Source organism: Aedes albopictus, chromosome 2 (assembly GCF_035046485.1).
Source record: "Aedes albopictus strain Foshan chromosome 2, AalbF5, whole genome shotgun sequence".
NCBI classification, from domain to species: Eukaryota; Metazoa; Arthropoda; class Insecta; order Diptera; family Culicidae; genus Aedes; species Aedes albopictus.
The window spans coordinates 286,279,411-286,295,545 of NC_085137.1; the positions used below are offsets into that span (position 1 = coordinate 286,279,411).

Below are 16,135 nucleotides of genomic sequence, written 5' to 3' on the forward strand. Positions count from 1 at the left end.
AATTTAAGGACAGACTTGTTAGAATCCCAAGATGGCCGCCACAATGGCCGACTTTGGCACCTACTCACGATTTCGAGGGCACAAATCTCTTCGTAAACAAAACCAGCGCATTTGATCTTCTTATTTTAAACTTATTTCAAGTGAGCAAGAACGGAATAATAAAACGGACTGTTGTTTGAAGCTTGCTTCTTGAGATTTGTGCGTTTTAAGTTCTCATGTACTCTTGGAGCGGGATTCAAGACGTTTGTCCTTAAAGTTATAACAAAATTATACATTTTAACCGAAAAACTCGTATATTTCCGATTTTTTTGTTGTTTTTTGACAAGAACTATATCAATATTGTTAATCAAACTTGTTTTGGATGCATAACGCAAATATTTTAAAATCATAAAATAAATTAGAAATTGAGATCAACTTGAAGTTTTAACAACATTGTATATTTTTTTTAAATTCATAGTTTCTGATTTTTTGTAGCTCTTTGACCAGAATTATATCCATCTTATGCTATTACAAAATTATAAATTTTCCGGAAATATTCGTAGTTTCCTGATTTTTTGTAGTGTTTTGTCCGAATAATATCATTAATGCTCTGCAAATATATTTTAGATAAGTACGCAAATATATGGAATATTGAAAATAATTTCAAATTATAACAGCATTGAATATTTTTCCTGAAAAAAATGTAGTTTTCTGTATTTTTTGTAGTTTGTTGGGCAGAATTATATCAGCAATGTTGTGCAACTTGTTTCGCATGAATACGAAATTGCTTAAAAATCATAAAACGTATGGTATTTTGAGATCAATTTGAAGTTGTAACAAAATTTGATATATGTCCTGGAAAATTTGTAATTTTCATAACTTTTATATTTCTTTGACCAGAATTCAATCAACAATGTTTGGCAAACTTGTTTTGGATAAATACGCAAATATTTTCAAATCAAAATGTATCGGAAATTGAAATCAATTTGAAATTATCTTTGAAATTGTATATTTTTGCTGAAAAAATCGTAGATTTTTTATTTTTTGTAGATCTTTGCAGCTAAACTGTCAACAATGTACTGCAAACTTGTTTTGAATAAATACGCAAATATTTTAAAATCATAAAATGTATAATAAATCGGGATCAATTCGAAGTCACAACAAAATTGTATATTTTTTCCCGAAAAAAATCGGAGTTTTCTGATTTTTGATGTAGTTTTTCTTAGTCATATTTATATCAACAATGTGGCGCAAACTTGTTCAGGATACAAACGAAAAAAATAAAATCATAAAAGGTCTAAGATTTTGTGATCAATAATGTACATTTTTCCTGAAAAATTCGTAGTTTTCAGATTTTTTTTGTAGTTCTTTGAAAAGAAAACTATCAACAATGTTCTTCAAACTTGTTTTGGATAAATACGAAAATATTTTGAAATCATAAAATGTTGTGGAATTGGAGATTAGTTTGAAGTTATAACATTATTGTATACTTTTCCTGAAAAATTCGTAGTTTTCTGATTTTTTGTAGTTTTTTGGCCAGATTTTTATCAATAACTAGCTGTCCCGGCAAGCTGCCCGACTAGAAAAATATATCAAGTTTATAACACATTGTGTTATGATGTAATGAAATTTTTCTATAACTCATTATGTTATAAACTAGATGCAGGATGATGTTAAAATAACTAAAATCGTAACAAAAAGTACACCGGTCAAATCAAAATAATAACCTATTTTGTTATAATCAGATCAAAATTCTAACACAATATGATATAAATTTTAGCTTCAAGAAAACTAGTTTCTATCATATTTTGATACAATTGTGTAAAATGATTTTCTAAATGTCAAGGAATCAAAACTAAATTATTTCACAATGAGTTATTGAACAACATTTATAACACAATATGATACAATTGAGTTATAATATTTTTAAACACCAAAGATGTTAAACATGATTATATCACAATGAGTTATACATATCATGGTTTGTTATAATTATGTTATATTTTTGTTAGAATCTTCTAGTCGGGTGTCCCAGCCTATTGACAGACAGACAGACAGACATAGACAGAAATTCATTTTTTATATAGATATATATAGATATAGATGTTCTGCAAATTTGTTCTGGATGAATACGCAAATAAGGCTGACACAAATTTCGATATTCTCTTATGTCCCTGCCCCCTCGGAAAATTTTGGTCAAATTTCAACATTTTGAGGGGGGACAACAATAAATTATTCAAGAATTTTTAAAATTTCAGGGTGAAATTAGAGTTGCACAGAAAATTTCTTAACAATTCCGATGAGTTTATAGATTTTGCCAAATTGTTTGGGTATTTCTTCGTCAAATACGTTTATTATTTATTGTCCTCCCCCTTAGCGAGCCAACGAGTATTGTGACAAAAGAAGAAAATGAGATTTGTTCCGGCCTAATTTAAAATCATAAAATGCATGAGAATTCGAGATCAGTTTGAAATTGTAACAAAATTGTATATTTTTTCTGAAAAAATCGTAGTTCTCTGAATTTTTTGTAGTTCTTTGGCCAGATTTATATCAATGATGTTCTGCAAGTTTGTTACCCAAGTAACACAGAAAACATCTTTTAAAATCAAAGCTACAAAAGATGTTTTTTAAATGTCATATATGAGTTTTAGAATACATCTTGTGTTATTTTTAAGCTCTAATTGTGTTTATGATTTACAAACAATACAAAATAAATGTTCTTCGCTCATCAGTTTCATCATGTTATAACATGTGATAATTATACTATAATATAACATTATTAGAACATCAAAACACAAAACACCAAGTTTTTCTTCTGACATTCAACAAACACAACTTTCGGTACGCTCAGCTCTCTGTTCCAAAAGACCAGAAAGACAGTGCTATTCATCCGCATCATCATGAAACCACCGCACTACAGCAAACTATTTGGCTTCGAGTGTCATAAATATTGATATTGTTTTCCCTTGAAATGACACCAAATGCAGAACTAGCAGTGACACCGCCCTGTAGTGCACATCTACATCCACCGAATTCCGTAAATTCGTCAGCATCCAGCTGCTCTATCTCCATTCTGGGCGTCCATATGCTGCTAGCCAATTTACTTACCATTATCTTACTTTGCATTCATTTGTGAAGTATTCTCTGATTATTCCGAAAGCGTTCTTCAGAAAAATCGTCACCGATCATGTAACATGTACTAAAAAGACCACAAAAACTATTAAAAAAACGACAAGATTTTTGACAAAAAAGTAAACAACACAATTCTTGGCAATAATACTTTGACATTTGACAGATCTATCCTCACCAAAGAATAAGTTATAGTATAGTTATTTGAATGTTGTAATGATGGTCCCAAATCAAAAGTTTGCACTTTTATGTGCGTATGTTGTAGAAATGTTTTTTAGACATATTATAAATGTACATGAAACGCATAACTACAATTTTTCGATGGATTGCTGTCATAACGCATTTTGAACGTTATTTCAACTTAATTCCTAATCAAAGTATAATGACATAGATAAATCCTTCAGTAAAATTATTAACGTTACAGTACCGTTCACAAACATTAACACGATTTTTATTTAAGGCGGACGCAACTATTGCGTTAAAACAGGATTTGCAAACTTAATGTTAATAATGGAATAATGGAATTTTATTGGAGGCAATATTAGTAATAATCTTCTCAACTTGGGTCGCACATTAAATTAAAATTGTGATTAGAACAGTTTATAACACTTTGAACGGTACTGTAACTATTTCAGATCAGCTGCCATATTGCTTTTTCAGGAAGGTTCACAATCCATCCTCACAAAGAGGTATTATTTGGTTGATATATGTGGCGTTATCAATTCAAATCACTGGCGCTGAATTTATGGGTGAGTAAAAACGGTGGTTTCACGATAAATTTTTAACCGCATACAAAACATCACTGTAATTACTGAGTAACACCCATTTCTGAATTAATTATCTGATTAGTTTTGAAAAGCCATCGAAGTCAGCGATAAAAAATATGTTTCAGGTTGAAAAAAATGTATATCAATAAAAACAATCTGTTTATTTTTTTCTGACAGTTTTTTGCTTGACATTTGTTTTTCTTCATATTTGGTTATGAAAGTTAGTTATATCACTTAAAATGAGCGTAATCTCAACATCTGCATATGGTATGTAATATAAGGGGCTGTCCATAAACCACGTGGTCATGAGGGGGGGGGGGGGGTTCGGCCTATGAGCATTTTGTATGGACGAATAAAAAATTTTGTATGAACAAATGACCACGCGGGGGGGGGGGGGGGGTTGAGAAGTCCCAAAAAAATGACCACGTGGTTTATGGACAGCCCGTATTCTCCAAGTTACAGTACATGAAATCAACTTAGTTTCAACTAACAAACATGATTGTATTATGAATGGATTTTGCTAGTTTTAATACTGCCAAATTATTTTATTATAACTAATAACTACACAAGTCTCCAATTTCACGTACTGAGGACGTCATTTTCAGTACTATAAGAGTATTCGAATACATCTTATAGAACTTGTGAGATGTTTTATAAGCCGCCATTTTTTGCGCTGTTTTGATGATATAGGTGTTCAATTTCAAGTCAAATAAACAAGAAAAATACTTCTGAATAAGTTGTAGAAGTGTCTTTTTAACTGTTATGTAACAAGCGGTGTTACTTGGGTATGGATAAATACGCAAATATTTTAAAATCATAAAATGTATGGGAATTCGAGATTAGTTTGAAATGATAACAAAATTGTATATTTTTCCTGAAAAATTCGTAGTTTTCAGAATTTTTTGTGTTTTTTTTTGCCAGATTTATATCAATAATGTGTTGCAAACTTGTTCTGGATAAATATGCAAATATCGACTGCCTCGAGTTTTAAAATCATAAAATGTATGGGAATCCGAGGAATACAAAATTGTATATTTTTCCTGAAAAATTTGTAGTTTTCTGATTTTTTTTTTTGTAGTATTTTGCCAGATTCATATCAATAACGTTCTGCAAACTTGTTCTGGATAGATACGCAAATATTTCAAAATCATAAAATGTATGGGAATTCGAGATTAGTTTGAAGTTCCGTAATCCGTGGTCAAATTGATCACTTTGAAGCAACTTTTGTTGTTAACATTAAAGGAAATTCAAATATTGCCAAAATAATTTCTGTAAAATCAGTACTCCATGGAACAATGTGACAGAATTTTGTTCAACAAATTTAAACTTTAAGTTAAATAACTCCAAAAACCAAAAAAATTAAAATGCCACTTTGGGGCGAAATTGATCAGCATACAATTAGGCATCGGTTAGAAAGGGAAATTGCTTTTTCCACTTAATTTCGCTCTTCTGAATCCGAATAACGCGTAAAAACTCTTACAACTAGTGAATTTGACACTCAAAATGCAGAATTAAATTTTGAAATTTCCCACTAAACGCCTAAAGGTAGGCAAATTCGTTTGAAATTAGTGATTCCTATCACAATAAATGACTATTTCATCAAAAAATGAACGTTCTTTAACTTATTCATGTTTAGAATAGCTACATAACTTCCCAACCAAGGCTCCACAAAAATGTTAAAACAGAAAATTTACGGGAAGTCCTAATGGCAATCGATTGTTTAGTAGCAATGATTTCAGCTAAATGAGAAATAAATTGCAAATTCCTCAAAAAATAAGGCAAAACCAACTTTTTCCCAAAAAAAAAAATAAAGTCTACACTCATCTCTACACATTTCCTATCTAGATGAGGTAAGTAGTTCAAGATCATTACGACGCTTAGAAGTTCCTAGTATGGAATTACAATGTAGTGCACGAATGATCAATTTCACCCCGCTGATCAATTTGACCCCGGTTTACGGTTCCAACAAAATTGTATATTTTTCCTGAAAAATTCGTAGTTTTCTGAATTTTTTGTAGTTTTGTGAAGAGAAAAATATCAACAATGTTCTTAGAATTTCTTCCTTAAGTATATGCGCACATTTTAAAATAAAAAAAATACATTGGTCATCGCGACAAATTTAAAGTTACAAAAGAAAATATGGTTTTCTCTGTATAATACTTTGTATAATAGTTTTGTGAATATATTGCAGTGCTCGTGTAAGTAAAAAATAGCATCGACGCAGGAGTGTTAATATACTAATAAGCCTTATTGATTGTGTAACACAACACCATGCAACAAAAATATGAACTCTTGCCTTTGTTGATTCTATATACTAAACTTAATAATTGTTTGGGTGACCTTGAATGTAAAATATCCGAAAAAAAAATCTTTCTCCATCTTTTATCATTTTTATGTAACAAACCTGTAACGCTAGGAAAAATGCAGGCCAAAAATTAATCTAAATTAATTAAAGTATCGCTTAGGTATTAAACTTAGACATGGGAACAGACTTTAACCCTCGAGTGATCACGCTGTTGCATTTTGTACAACACGATGACAAAGTAGGGGGATTAGGGGCATAATGGACACCCCAAGCAAATGTCTATGTTAGACCTGTATAACATACAAAAACTTAACATATTATCAGTTGGCTTACAACTTTAACTTGTTTCCTTCGTATTTCAATCATTTACAGCAGGTAGAATGTCATTATTGTGAAGAAATAATGAATTTTGAACCGTGTGTTTTTTGGGGCTGGCAGGAAAGGTACGGGGTGAAATGGACACCCATCGGGGCATAATGGACACCCCTGCATATTTTATGCTGTATCTTTGATAATATCTATCAGTTAAGTAATTTTCCTACGAAGATCAACACCATAGATATAATACTCCATCTTAGACGAGTTTACATAACATTAAAGTTAATTAAATAAACTTTAGGCTAAAATAATCGGATTGATTTTTTCCTAACTCTCTTAAACGCCTAACAGTATGCAACGCGCGTACATCCATTCATATTGCCAGTGTTTATTTCGCCCCGAATCGACTACAACATTGGAATTGCTATTTTGAGTAAGTTCTGATCGAAAATATAATACTTCATCTATTGCTTAATCTGCGTATACATGTAAATAAGCTAACAATTCATTTGTTTGAATGGTGGACACACTCAAACACTCGTAATACCTTATTAGCTGCTGCTTCAAAATTATAAGAAATCCACCATATGAAAACATACATTTTGGTTATTTTGAAGAAATATTAATGGTACTTTTGAAAAATAGAACAATGGCTTGTTCCTTTACACTTATGCATTAAAAGTTTTACATAAAAGTCAACGGTTTCGGCAAAAACAGGGGTGTCCATTTCGCCCCGGGTGTCCATTATGCCCCTAATCATCGCTTTTTATACTCAGCATTGACGTTGTGCTGGTGGTGGTGGCCAACTGCGCGAGTGCCGCAAGGTTAATAAGCATATTAAGTTGGCGTGTGGTCTATTCCAGTATTCAGCCGGCTTGATATCATACATAACTCCATATGGGCTGTAGTACTTTCCGGACTGTTTGTGCTGTTAGTGATAGACTAATGATACGACATTATTACTGCATACGCCGAACCTCTTCACCTAGCGAACCACATTATGTGTAGGAATGATCAATTAGAGAAATGTCAACAAAACAGCAAATTACCGTGATAGGAGCTTATCTTCAAAGTGTTCAACATTCAATAATATTCCTTATCTATCGTTGAATCTGAACAGTTATCGCTGTGATTCCTTGCCCTACTCGCTCAACACCATACGGGAGATGCGACGGCAAATCGTACTTTGCATTTAACTGCGTTCTACATGTAAGTGAGAATGATATATTGAACTTGCTTTGCTTTCACATCAACACCTTTTAATCTTCGCTGTCCAATCCACAATTGCCTAATTACCATTATTTACATCGTTTGTAATAGGAGGGGAGGCGACGATACCCTTATCTGTGCATGCCGATTTGCGCTTTAACTTGATATACGGCAATTCACCCCTCGCATCTACGAGGAAAATAGCCGTATCAAACAAATTAACTTTGTTTAGTGACATCTGTTATATTTACTTTATTGATATTCATGACAGCGATAAACTGCTTGGCATGTGCTAGGAAATAGTTACAACGGGTACTAATTGAATTAAAAGATTTTGTAATTGGCTCGGGTGCGTTATATCATAAAGGAAACGTGAAAACACGTTCGGGTGTGCATTAAAAGACTAGCACATAAGGCCAATTTTGGGCAAGTGATAAGTGGTTTGATTGCCTGCCGCTACCGGGGTTTAGGCTAATTAAATAGAGGGGGTGGACCGTCTCGTAATTTTGTCATCTGCTGCCAATTTGGTGCAATCAAGCAAAATTCCATGATTGCTCATTGCGGAAAAACACATGGGATGATAAATAGTAATGAAGGTTTTCTTTAATTTGTAGGGAAATTTTCACATGCGTCATAAACATGAGCTATTTTGCAAATAGCGTCGCTGTCAACCACGATTTACGCAACTATTACGGAGCGTCTATGAATTAGGCCACGCTATCAAGGACAATGGGCAATCCAGCAAAGCTTGGTGATCCATGCAAAATAAATCAGAATTCACATATAAAAAGTGTGACATAGCGGACATAGCGGAAGGGACGAGGAAATAGTAAACTTTTGCATTGAGCAATAACCAACGATTACATTTTAGGGATAATAAAATTCTGAATATTTTTTAGCTACCGCATTTTATTCATTAGTTTATTTTATTTATTTATTTTCCGAAGAAATATACCTACACTCCCGATTTTCTAAAAAAATGAATATAAACTTACGGCGGTGTCGCTGGAAATTGGGTCGACCAAATTTTAAGATGAGAGCGGTAATATGATCCATTTTCTATTAGCTTTCAACTGCTTTTTACAGAACTTAGCTAAAAAATCTAGAAAAAAAAATATTAAGTAAATCAACTCTTCATGACATCGACCAAAAGTTTGGGGTCACCCCTCAATATGATGTATCAGCCAAAAGTTTGGGGTCACTTTCGTAAAACATGGAAAGTGATTTGGTGATATCTTCGTCATCTTTACTGCCCCCACTCGCATAACAGTCCCATTTGCAAAAAGTAGGAATTGAGAAAACGGCATTTAAAGTTTGAAAACTTGTTTCCATATAAAACTTTGAAAAATCGCCAAAATTTGGAAAATATTTCGATCATCTCGAAATTTTCACAGATTGCTTTGCACATGAATATATAACTGTAAAAAATATTACAATTACTACAAAGTTGTTCAGTTTTGTGTTGCGGGTACTTTTGATATGGGACGCTCATAACTTGGTATTTTTTTCATACATTGACATAAAAATTCGTAATTTTTATTGTTGTTTTTGGAAGTACATAAAAATGATGACTATTCATAACGTTAACTCAAAAGTGATGAAAAGTCAAATGGGATCGTTATGCGAGTGGGGGCAGTTTAGTTCAGTTTTATTTCTTTTTGGCTAAATTCAAAGATAATTAACTAAATTTACGTTGGATGTCTTTAACTTAACGTATTTAACGATTTTTGTATATAAAAATGTTGTTATGTAAAGTTAACACATTTCACCACACTTCAAAAAATGAGGCAACTTTACGTTAAGTTTTAGTATGTAGATTTCAACAAATATGTGTGGTTCGATGTCTATGCAGTAAGTAACATTCATTTTGTTTCAAATAAGTCAAGAAGAATTAAAATTGAATGAAATATGACAAAGATATCAACAAATCACTTTTCTATGTTTTACGATAATGACCCCCAAACTTTTCGTCGATACATCATTTTGAGGGGTGACCCCAAACTTTTGGTCGATGACATCAAGGATTAATTTACTTAATAACTTTTTTTTCTAGATTTTTTAGCTAAGTTCTGTAAAAAGCAGTTGAAAGCTAATGGAAAATGGGTTATATTACGCTCTCATCTGTAAATTTGGTCGACCCAATTTCCAGCGACACTGCAATAAGTTTATATTCATTTTTTAGAAAATTTGGCAACTTTGGGTTAAGTTGACATACAATTTTTTTTTAAAGTTTCTGTTACATCATGTTCAAAGTTTCTTTGACTTATTCACCCTCATTCTTGTTTTCGATCGAATCCACTTTCGAACGTAAATCGTTCGCATTCCCGTTTACGCCAGCAAAATCAAGTGGGCTGTGGATTCGAACGAACCAAAAACGTTCGAAAGCGGATACGTCCGTAAACAAGAATGAGGGTGATTATCTTTTGAATGAGACCTAGGGTTTTGAAATCGGACGCAAATTGGCGAAGATATGGGCCTAAAAAAATGACATGTTTTTAAGGGGGTGACCCCAAACTTTTGATAGGGAGTGTACATATAGAAGAACTTCTAGTATAGAAAATTGGCTAACAATAGAGAGCACATCCTACATTACGAAGTATAACTCTACCAAATGATTAAAACGGAGCTATAGTTTTATTTTGTACTTCAGAACCACTGCAAACATATGTTCTATTTAAACTCCAAAAATATCAATCATATATGATAATATGATTTAATTTTGAGCCCAGTCAAAATTAAACTGTGGGATTGACAAAATTATTTGGTACCCGTCGGCATTATCGTAAGGCATCTCTGGCAAGTTTATATATGTACACGTATACACCGTCAGGGTAAGATGAAACAGCGGGAGATCGTGTTGTTATCTAACTATGATAAACAATTTGAATGTTTTACGAGAACGGTTCTAGCTTCACATAAGAATAACCAATCGAGCTCAAATTTGTACCGTAATCCGGGGTCAAATTGATCACTTTAAAACAACTTTTGCGGATAACATTAGTGCCTGTTCAAATATTGCCAAAAGAATTTCTGTAAAACCAGTACCCAGTGGATCTTCATGGAACCATGTGATAGAATTTTGTTCAACAAATTTAAACTTCAAGTTAAAAAACTTCAAATATCAAAATGTTGGAAATGCCACTTTGGGGCGAAATTGATCAGTATACAATTAAGCATCGGTTGGAAAGTAAAATTTCCTTCACCGCTTAATTTTGCTCTCCTAAAACCGAATAACGCGTCTAAAATCTTACAACTAGTGAATTTAATACTTTAAATGCAAAATTAAATTTCGAAATTTCCCCTTAAACGCCAAAAAGTAGGCAATTCCATTCGAAATATATGGTTTCTATTACAAAAAATGACTATTTCTTCATAAAATAAACTTTTTAAAACAATTTCATGTTCTGATTAGTTGCATAACATCCCAACCAAGGCTGCACAAAAATGTTAAAACAGAGAATTCACGGGAAGTTCTATTAGCAATTGATTGTTTAGCAGCAATGATTTCAGCTAAATGAGAAGTACATTGCAAATTCCTAAAAAAAATAAGGCAAAACTAACTTTTTCTAAAAAAAATAAAAGTCTACACTCATCTATAGACATCTACGAATCAGATGACGTAAAAAGTTAAAGATCATTACGACGCTTAAGAGTTCCTAGTATGGGATTATAATGTAGCACCAAAGTGATCAATTTCACCCCGGTTTACGGTACCAATCATGCACATATACTAGGTGAACAAACAGTCAAAATTTGGAAATATTTGATGTACTCTATGAAAAGTTACAGCATGTTGAACATTTTTGTGAGAGAAAACAAAAGTTGCCTATCCCAAACATTTTGGCTACCCCCTGTATTCTCAAATCCTGGCGGAATATTACTGTAAAATTTATTCTGAAAGTGGGTTCAGCGTCGTATGAAGAAGCAAAGAGTTTCAGACCTGTCAGTTTGACCTATTTTCTTCTGAAATGCTTAGAACGCATTATTGATCATCACATCCGTGATGTTCATCTGGCCAACAACGTACCTCTTCATGTGAAGCAACATGCTTACCAATCTGGAAGGTCCCCTGTGACTCTTTTACACAAGGTTGTTTACGATATTGAGAAAGCATTCACTCAAAAGAAATCGTTTTTGAGTGTTTTTTTAGATAATGAGGGTGCCTTTGACAACATGCCTTTAGATGCCATATTTGAAGCCGCACGGAATTATGGTATATCTCTATTTATTTCCAATTGAATTTACCAAATGCTCAAAAACCGACATCTTTTCTCGATATTGCGTCAAGCAGCGATTAGGAAATTGAGTGTTTGTGGATGCCCCCAAGGGGGAGTCTTATCACCACTTTTGTGGAATCTCGTAGCAGATACGCTATTGAGGCAACTCAATAATAGCGAATTTCATACTTACGCTTTTACCGACGACATTGTTAGTTGGTATGTGCATCAGCACCCTTTTGATGCAAAGCGCCCTTCAGATAGTTGAGGGGTGGTGTCGCCAATAAGGCCTTTCGGTAAATCCGAGTAAAATATCTATTGTCTTTCAACGGAAAGGCGAAACCGTAATGGCGTTCGACCTGCGTCTCTTTGATTCTGAAATCAATGTGACTGATCAGGTTAAGTACGTTTGGAGTTATTATTGATTCCAAGCTTTCCTGGACACCTCACATTGAGTTCAGAATCAAGAACTCAATGTGGGGTGTCCAGGGTAATGCCACCAAACCTTTGGTAAAACTTGGGGTTTCAAACTCAACTATATCAAATGGATTTACACAATTGTTGTTCGGCCAATATTGGCATATAAATGTCTTATGTGGTGGCAAAAGGGTGAAGTGAGAACGGTCCAATCTAAATAAGGCCATCTCCAAAGGATGTGCTTGATGGCGATGTCTGGAACGTTCTCTTCAACTCGCACGGCAGCGCTCGAAGTTCTCTTTGACGTTGCCCCACTACAATGCAATTTTTCATATAGGACATTTTCCACGAAATTCCCTTCCCGGGAAGAGTGGACATCTGGTTATCTGGAAAGAAGTATTTCAGACGGCATCGTATGTTACACTGACGGCTCCCTTCTCGAAGGTCGAGCAGGTGCTGGTTTCCTCTCTCGTGAGATAAGCCTACATCAGTCTTACTCACTTGGTAGACACTGCACCGTTTTTCTGAAATCTTTGCTCTTATGTGCGGAGTGCAATTAGAACTTCAGGTGCACGTAATGGGCAAAGTCATATACTTCTGTTCAGATAGCCAGGCTGCTATTAAAGCGCTTGCTTCGGGCAACTTTAGGTCGAAGATAGTTATCGCTTGAGCTGAATTCAGCAAATGCTGTGCACCTTGTATGGGTACCTGGCCAATCTTCCATCGCTGGATATGAAAAATGACTGACGAGTTAGCTCGCACTGGAGCATCACATGACTTCATTGCCCCTGAGCCAGCTATTCTAATATCGAAGTGTTGGGTTAAGCTTCAGATTGAAACCTGGGCTGCCACTCAGCACAAATAATATTGGAATAGTTTGGAGTCATGTCGACAAACAAAATTGTATTGTACAGAGCCATCTGCAGGGGTGGCGAATTATCTAACACATCTGTCTAAGCAGAATTGCAGCATGCAGGTCAAAGCGCTGACTGGCCACTGCCGACTCAGCTATCACAAAATAAAGCTATCACATGGCGAATACTCAGCAAGCTGATTCATTTGTATGTGATAGCTGTGAATCCGATTATGGACCTTCGTATCATTTGATATGTAAATGTACTCGGTAAACACTTATTAAGTGAAACTGGCTTCAGAAACCAGAATCTTCAGGATGTTATGTTGTTCTCGACCCGCTGTGGTAAAGATCTATATACTCTCTTCACGCTTTATGCGTCATCACAGTGCCCTTTTCAGGGCGCTGTTTGAAGCCATTGTGGTACGCTTATGCGTATATGACGATCCTATCCCCTTACCTCAGGTAAATGATGAATAGACTCGAGTTTATGGCAGCAAAAATGTCCCAAATGGAGGAGAACGCGCCATAGTCTTGAAAGGTATTTATAGTCTTGAAAATCTCTTATGAGAACACCGATAGCATATTGTATTCCAGCATAGAACCTAAATTCAACAACGACAATAATGATAAAAGTAATCTATAATTTGATAATTCTATTTTCCTCCTAAATATCTAGGCAAGCTTTATGGTAATTTTTTTTAGATATTTTACCTACCTGACATTGGAATGGGTTTATCAAAACTATTAAACTTTTAGTTGCATTTGATATGATAATTAGAAAGAGGCTTGGGATTGAAATTAAAATGAAATTATAATGAAATCAAAAATCATAAACGGAGACACAAATTCTCTATGCACTCTCCTACCATATGAATTCATAATCTCATTGTTATTAACTATTGTGCAATACAGGTATTCTTCGATATAACGTACCCTCGATATAGCGAATTCGATATAACGTACATTTTGCTTCGATATAACGTACAACATTGATTTTTTTTATTTTTTCCCAGGAATAACTTTCAGACAAACTACGAAATAACTCAAATCAATGTTTTGTTGCAGCATTAGCCTTTTTACCCAAAATTAGCGCAATTTGGGGATAAAAATAGTGTACGTTATATCGAAGCAAAATGTACGTTATATCAAAGCACAAAAAACGAAATGAGCTTTTCATGAAAACTCATGTTATTGATTTTGTGAATTTCACTGAAATCATTAAGGTTGAAAGATTCGTCATTGACATAATCGTCATCATTGAAAATTCGAAAGCAGTTTTCTCGGTCAAAGCTGAAAATTCCGCAGTGAAAATGTATTCACTGTATTGCGGATGCAGAATGGAGTACAGTGAATACATTTTCAATGTAAACATTCATGTTTTGAGCGAGAAAACTGCTTTTGAATTTTTAATGATGACGATTATGTCAATGACGAATCCTTCAACCTTAATTGGGGTAAATTTCACGTCGAATACATCAACACTAGAATAAAAAATATTAAATTTTTCTCTGCTTCGATATAACGTACACTTCGATATAACGTACAAAGAGAATTTTTTTTGTACGTTATATCGAAGAATACCTGTAATAAACTCTGATCGACTAGTGTCGAAAACTGTTGCAGTGTTGCACCTATGCCACCATGAGAAATTACAGAACAGTTCTGCCAATTCAATAATAAAGCTTAATTAATATGTATCTTTTGTTTTCATTTTTTTATAGGCCAACACACGGTGTACGGTAAGAATCGGCGACCCCGAACAGCATTCACATCCCAACAACTACTGGAGCTAGAGAAACAATTTAAAGTTAGCAAGTATTTATCTAGACCGAAGCGATATGAAGTTGCCAACAATTTACTGCTGTCTGAAACCCAGGTAACTACTGATGGATGAGTAAATTTCTATCAAAAGAAAAATGTGTATAATGAAATGGAATCAATTGATAAAACAATGTTTTTAATTGCAGGTCAAAATATGGTTTCAAAACAGACGAATGAAGTGGAAGCGCTCCAAAAAGATGAACGATTCAAAGAAACTTGCTCACAACGCTGCATCCGCCAGTAGTAATCCACAGTATAACGAACCCAAAAAGATCACTCCCGATAATATCATCCAAACTAACGCAGCTGAAAACCCAGAATCTAATCCCGAACATCAATTGAGTAGCAATACAAGTCTTACAGGTCAAGCCAAACTAGCAGTATCGTCCAACTATATGAAACATGATAGATGTACAAATGGCAATTCTATAACCGCAAAGCAGTCTATGCTTCGATTAGACCAAGAAAAATGTAACGTTTTCAAACCATATATAACGTAAAACCGGAAGTGAAACATTTATAACCACTTGTTTTAACTAAGAAAGAAACTCCTGTGTCTTGCCACGCTTTTGATAGAAATTTGATACCAAATTTATACTAAATAACTTTTAAAAAAATCTGCCACAAGTGACTGCTTTGTCCGACGTCCATACATTAGAAAATAAACGTTCCAAGGTGTGATGTCGTCCGATCTAGTCAGGCCTGCACGATAGAATGACGAGTGGTGCCGGCTATTCGTGATTGAATCGTTCGTTCGCTAGTGCAGCCACCCACACTAGTTCAACACATAGACCACATGGTATCATTCACAATATAGATCACCACATCCCCTTTCCATTATAAGATAATTTCATAGACATTAGATTGTTATTTAATTGTGGTATATATCTCTTACCTTAAGTAACTGGTACATAAATGTCAGCTGCAAATACCTTACCTAAGCCTCAAATCTTACACGCGGTTGCGGATACGCTCAGAATATCGACGTTCCCCGATGGGCTCGGCCTGATGATCCTGGGTTTCGTCAGACTCATCATTTACAGACTGAGCGGAAACCTTTTTCAAGTGAGCCACGTTCCTGTCGTAGCTCTTTCCAGTATCCGTTGATCGAACCCGA

General features: G+C 34.3%; 1 protein-coding gene and 1 long non-coding RNA gene across 3 annotated transcripts in view; both read left to right on the forward strand.

Moving 5' to 3' along the window:
- Nucleotides 1-15,541, forward strand: part of LOC115266573 (homeobox protein Hox-C3a-like) — a 68,999-nt gene extending 53,458 nt beyond the window's left edge. For both annotated transcript variants that reach the window (XM_062852014.1, XM_029872936.2), the window contains exons 4-5: nucleotides 14,919-15,073; nucleotides 15,165-15,541. In XM_062852014.1, coding sequence (XP_062707998.1) covers nucleotides 14,919-15,073; nucleotides 15,165-15,518 — 509 coding nt within the window. In that variant the 3' untranslated portion in view covers nucleotides 15,519-15,541. The remainder of the gene's footprint in view (nucleotides 1-14,918; nucleotides 15,074-15,164) is intronic.
- Nucleotides 7,115-8,614, forward strand: LOC134288155 (uncharacterized). The gene is made up of 2 exons (XR_009997777.1): nucleotides 7,115-7,707; nucleotides 8,322-8,614. It is a non-coding gene; the product is annotated as an uncharacterized LOC134288155 (long non-coding RNA).
- Nucleotides 15,542-16,135: the final 594 nt, after the last annotated feature.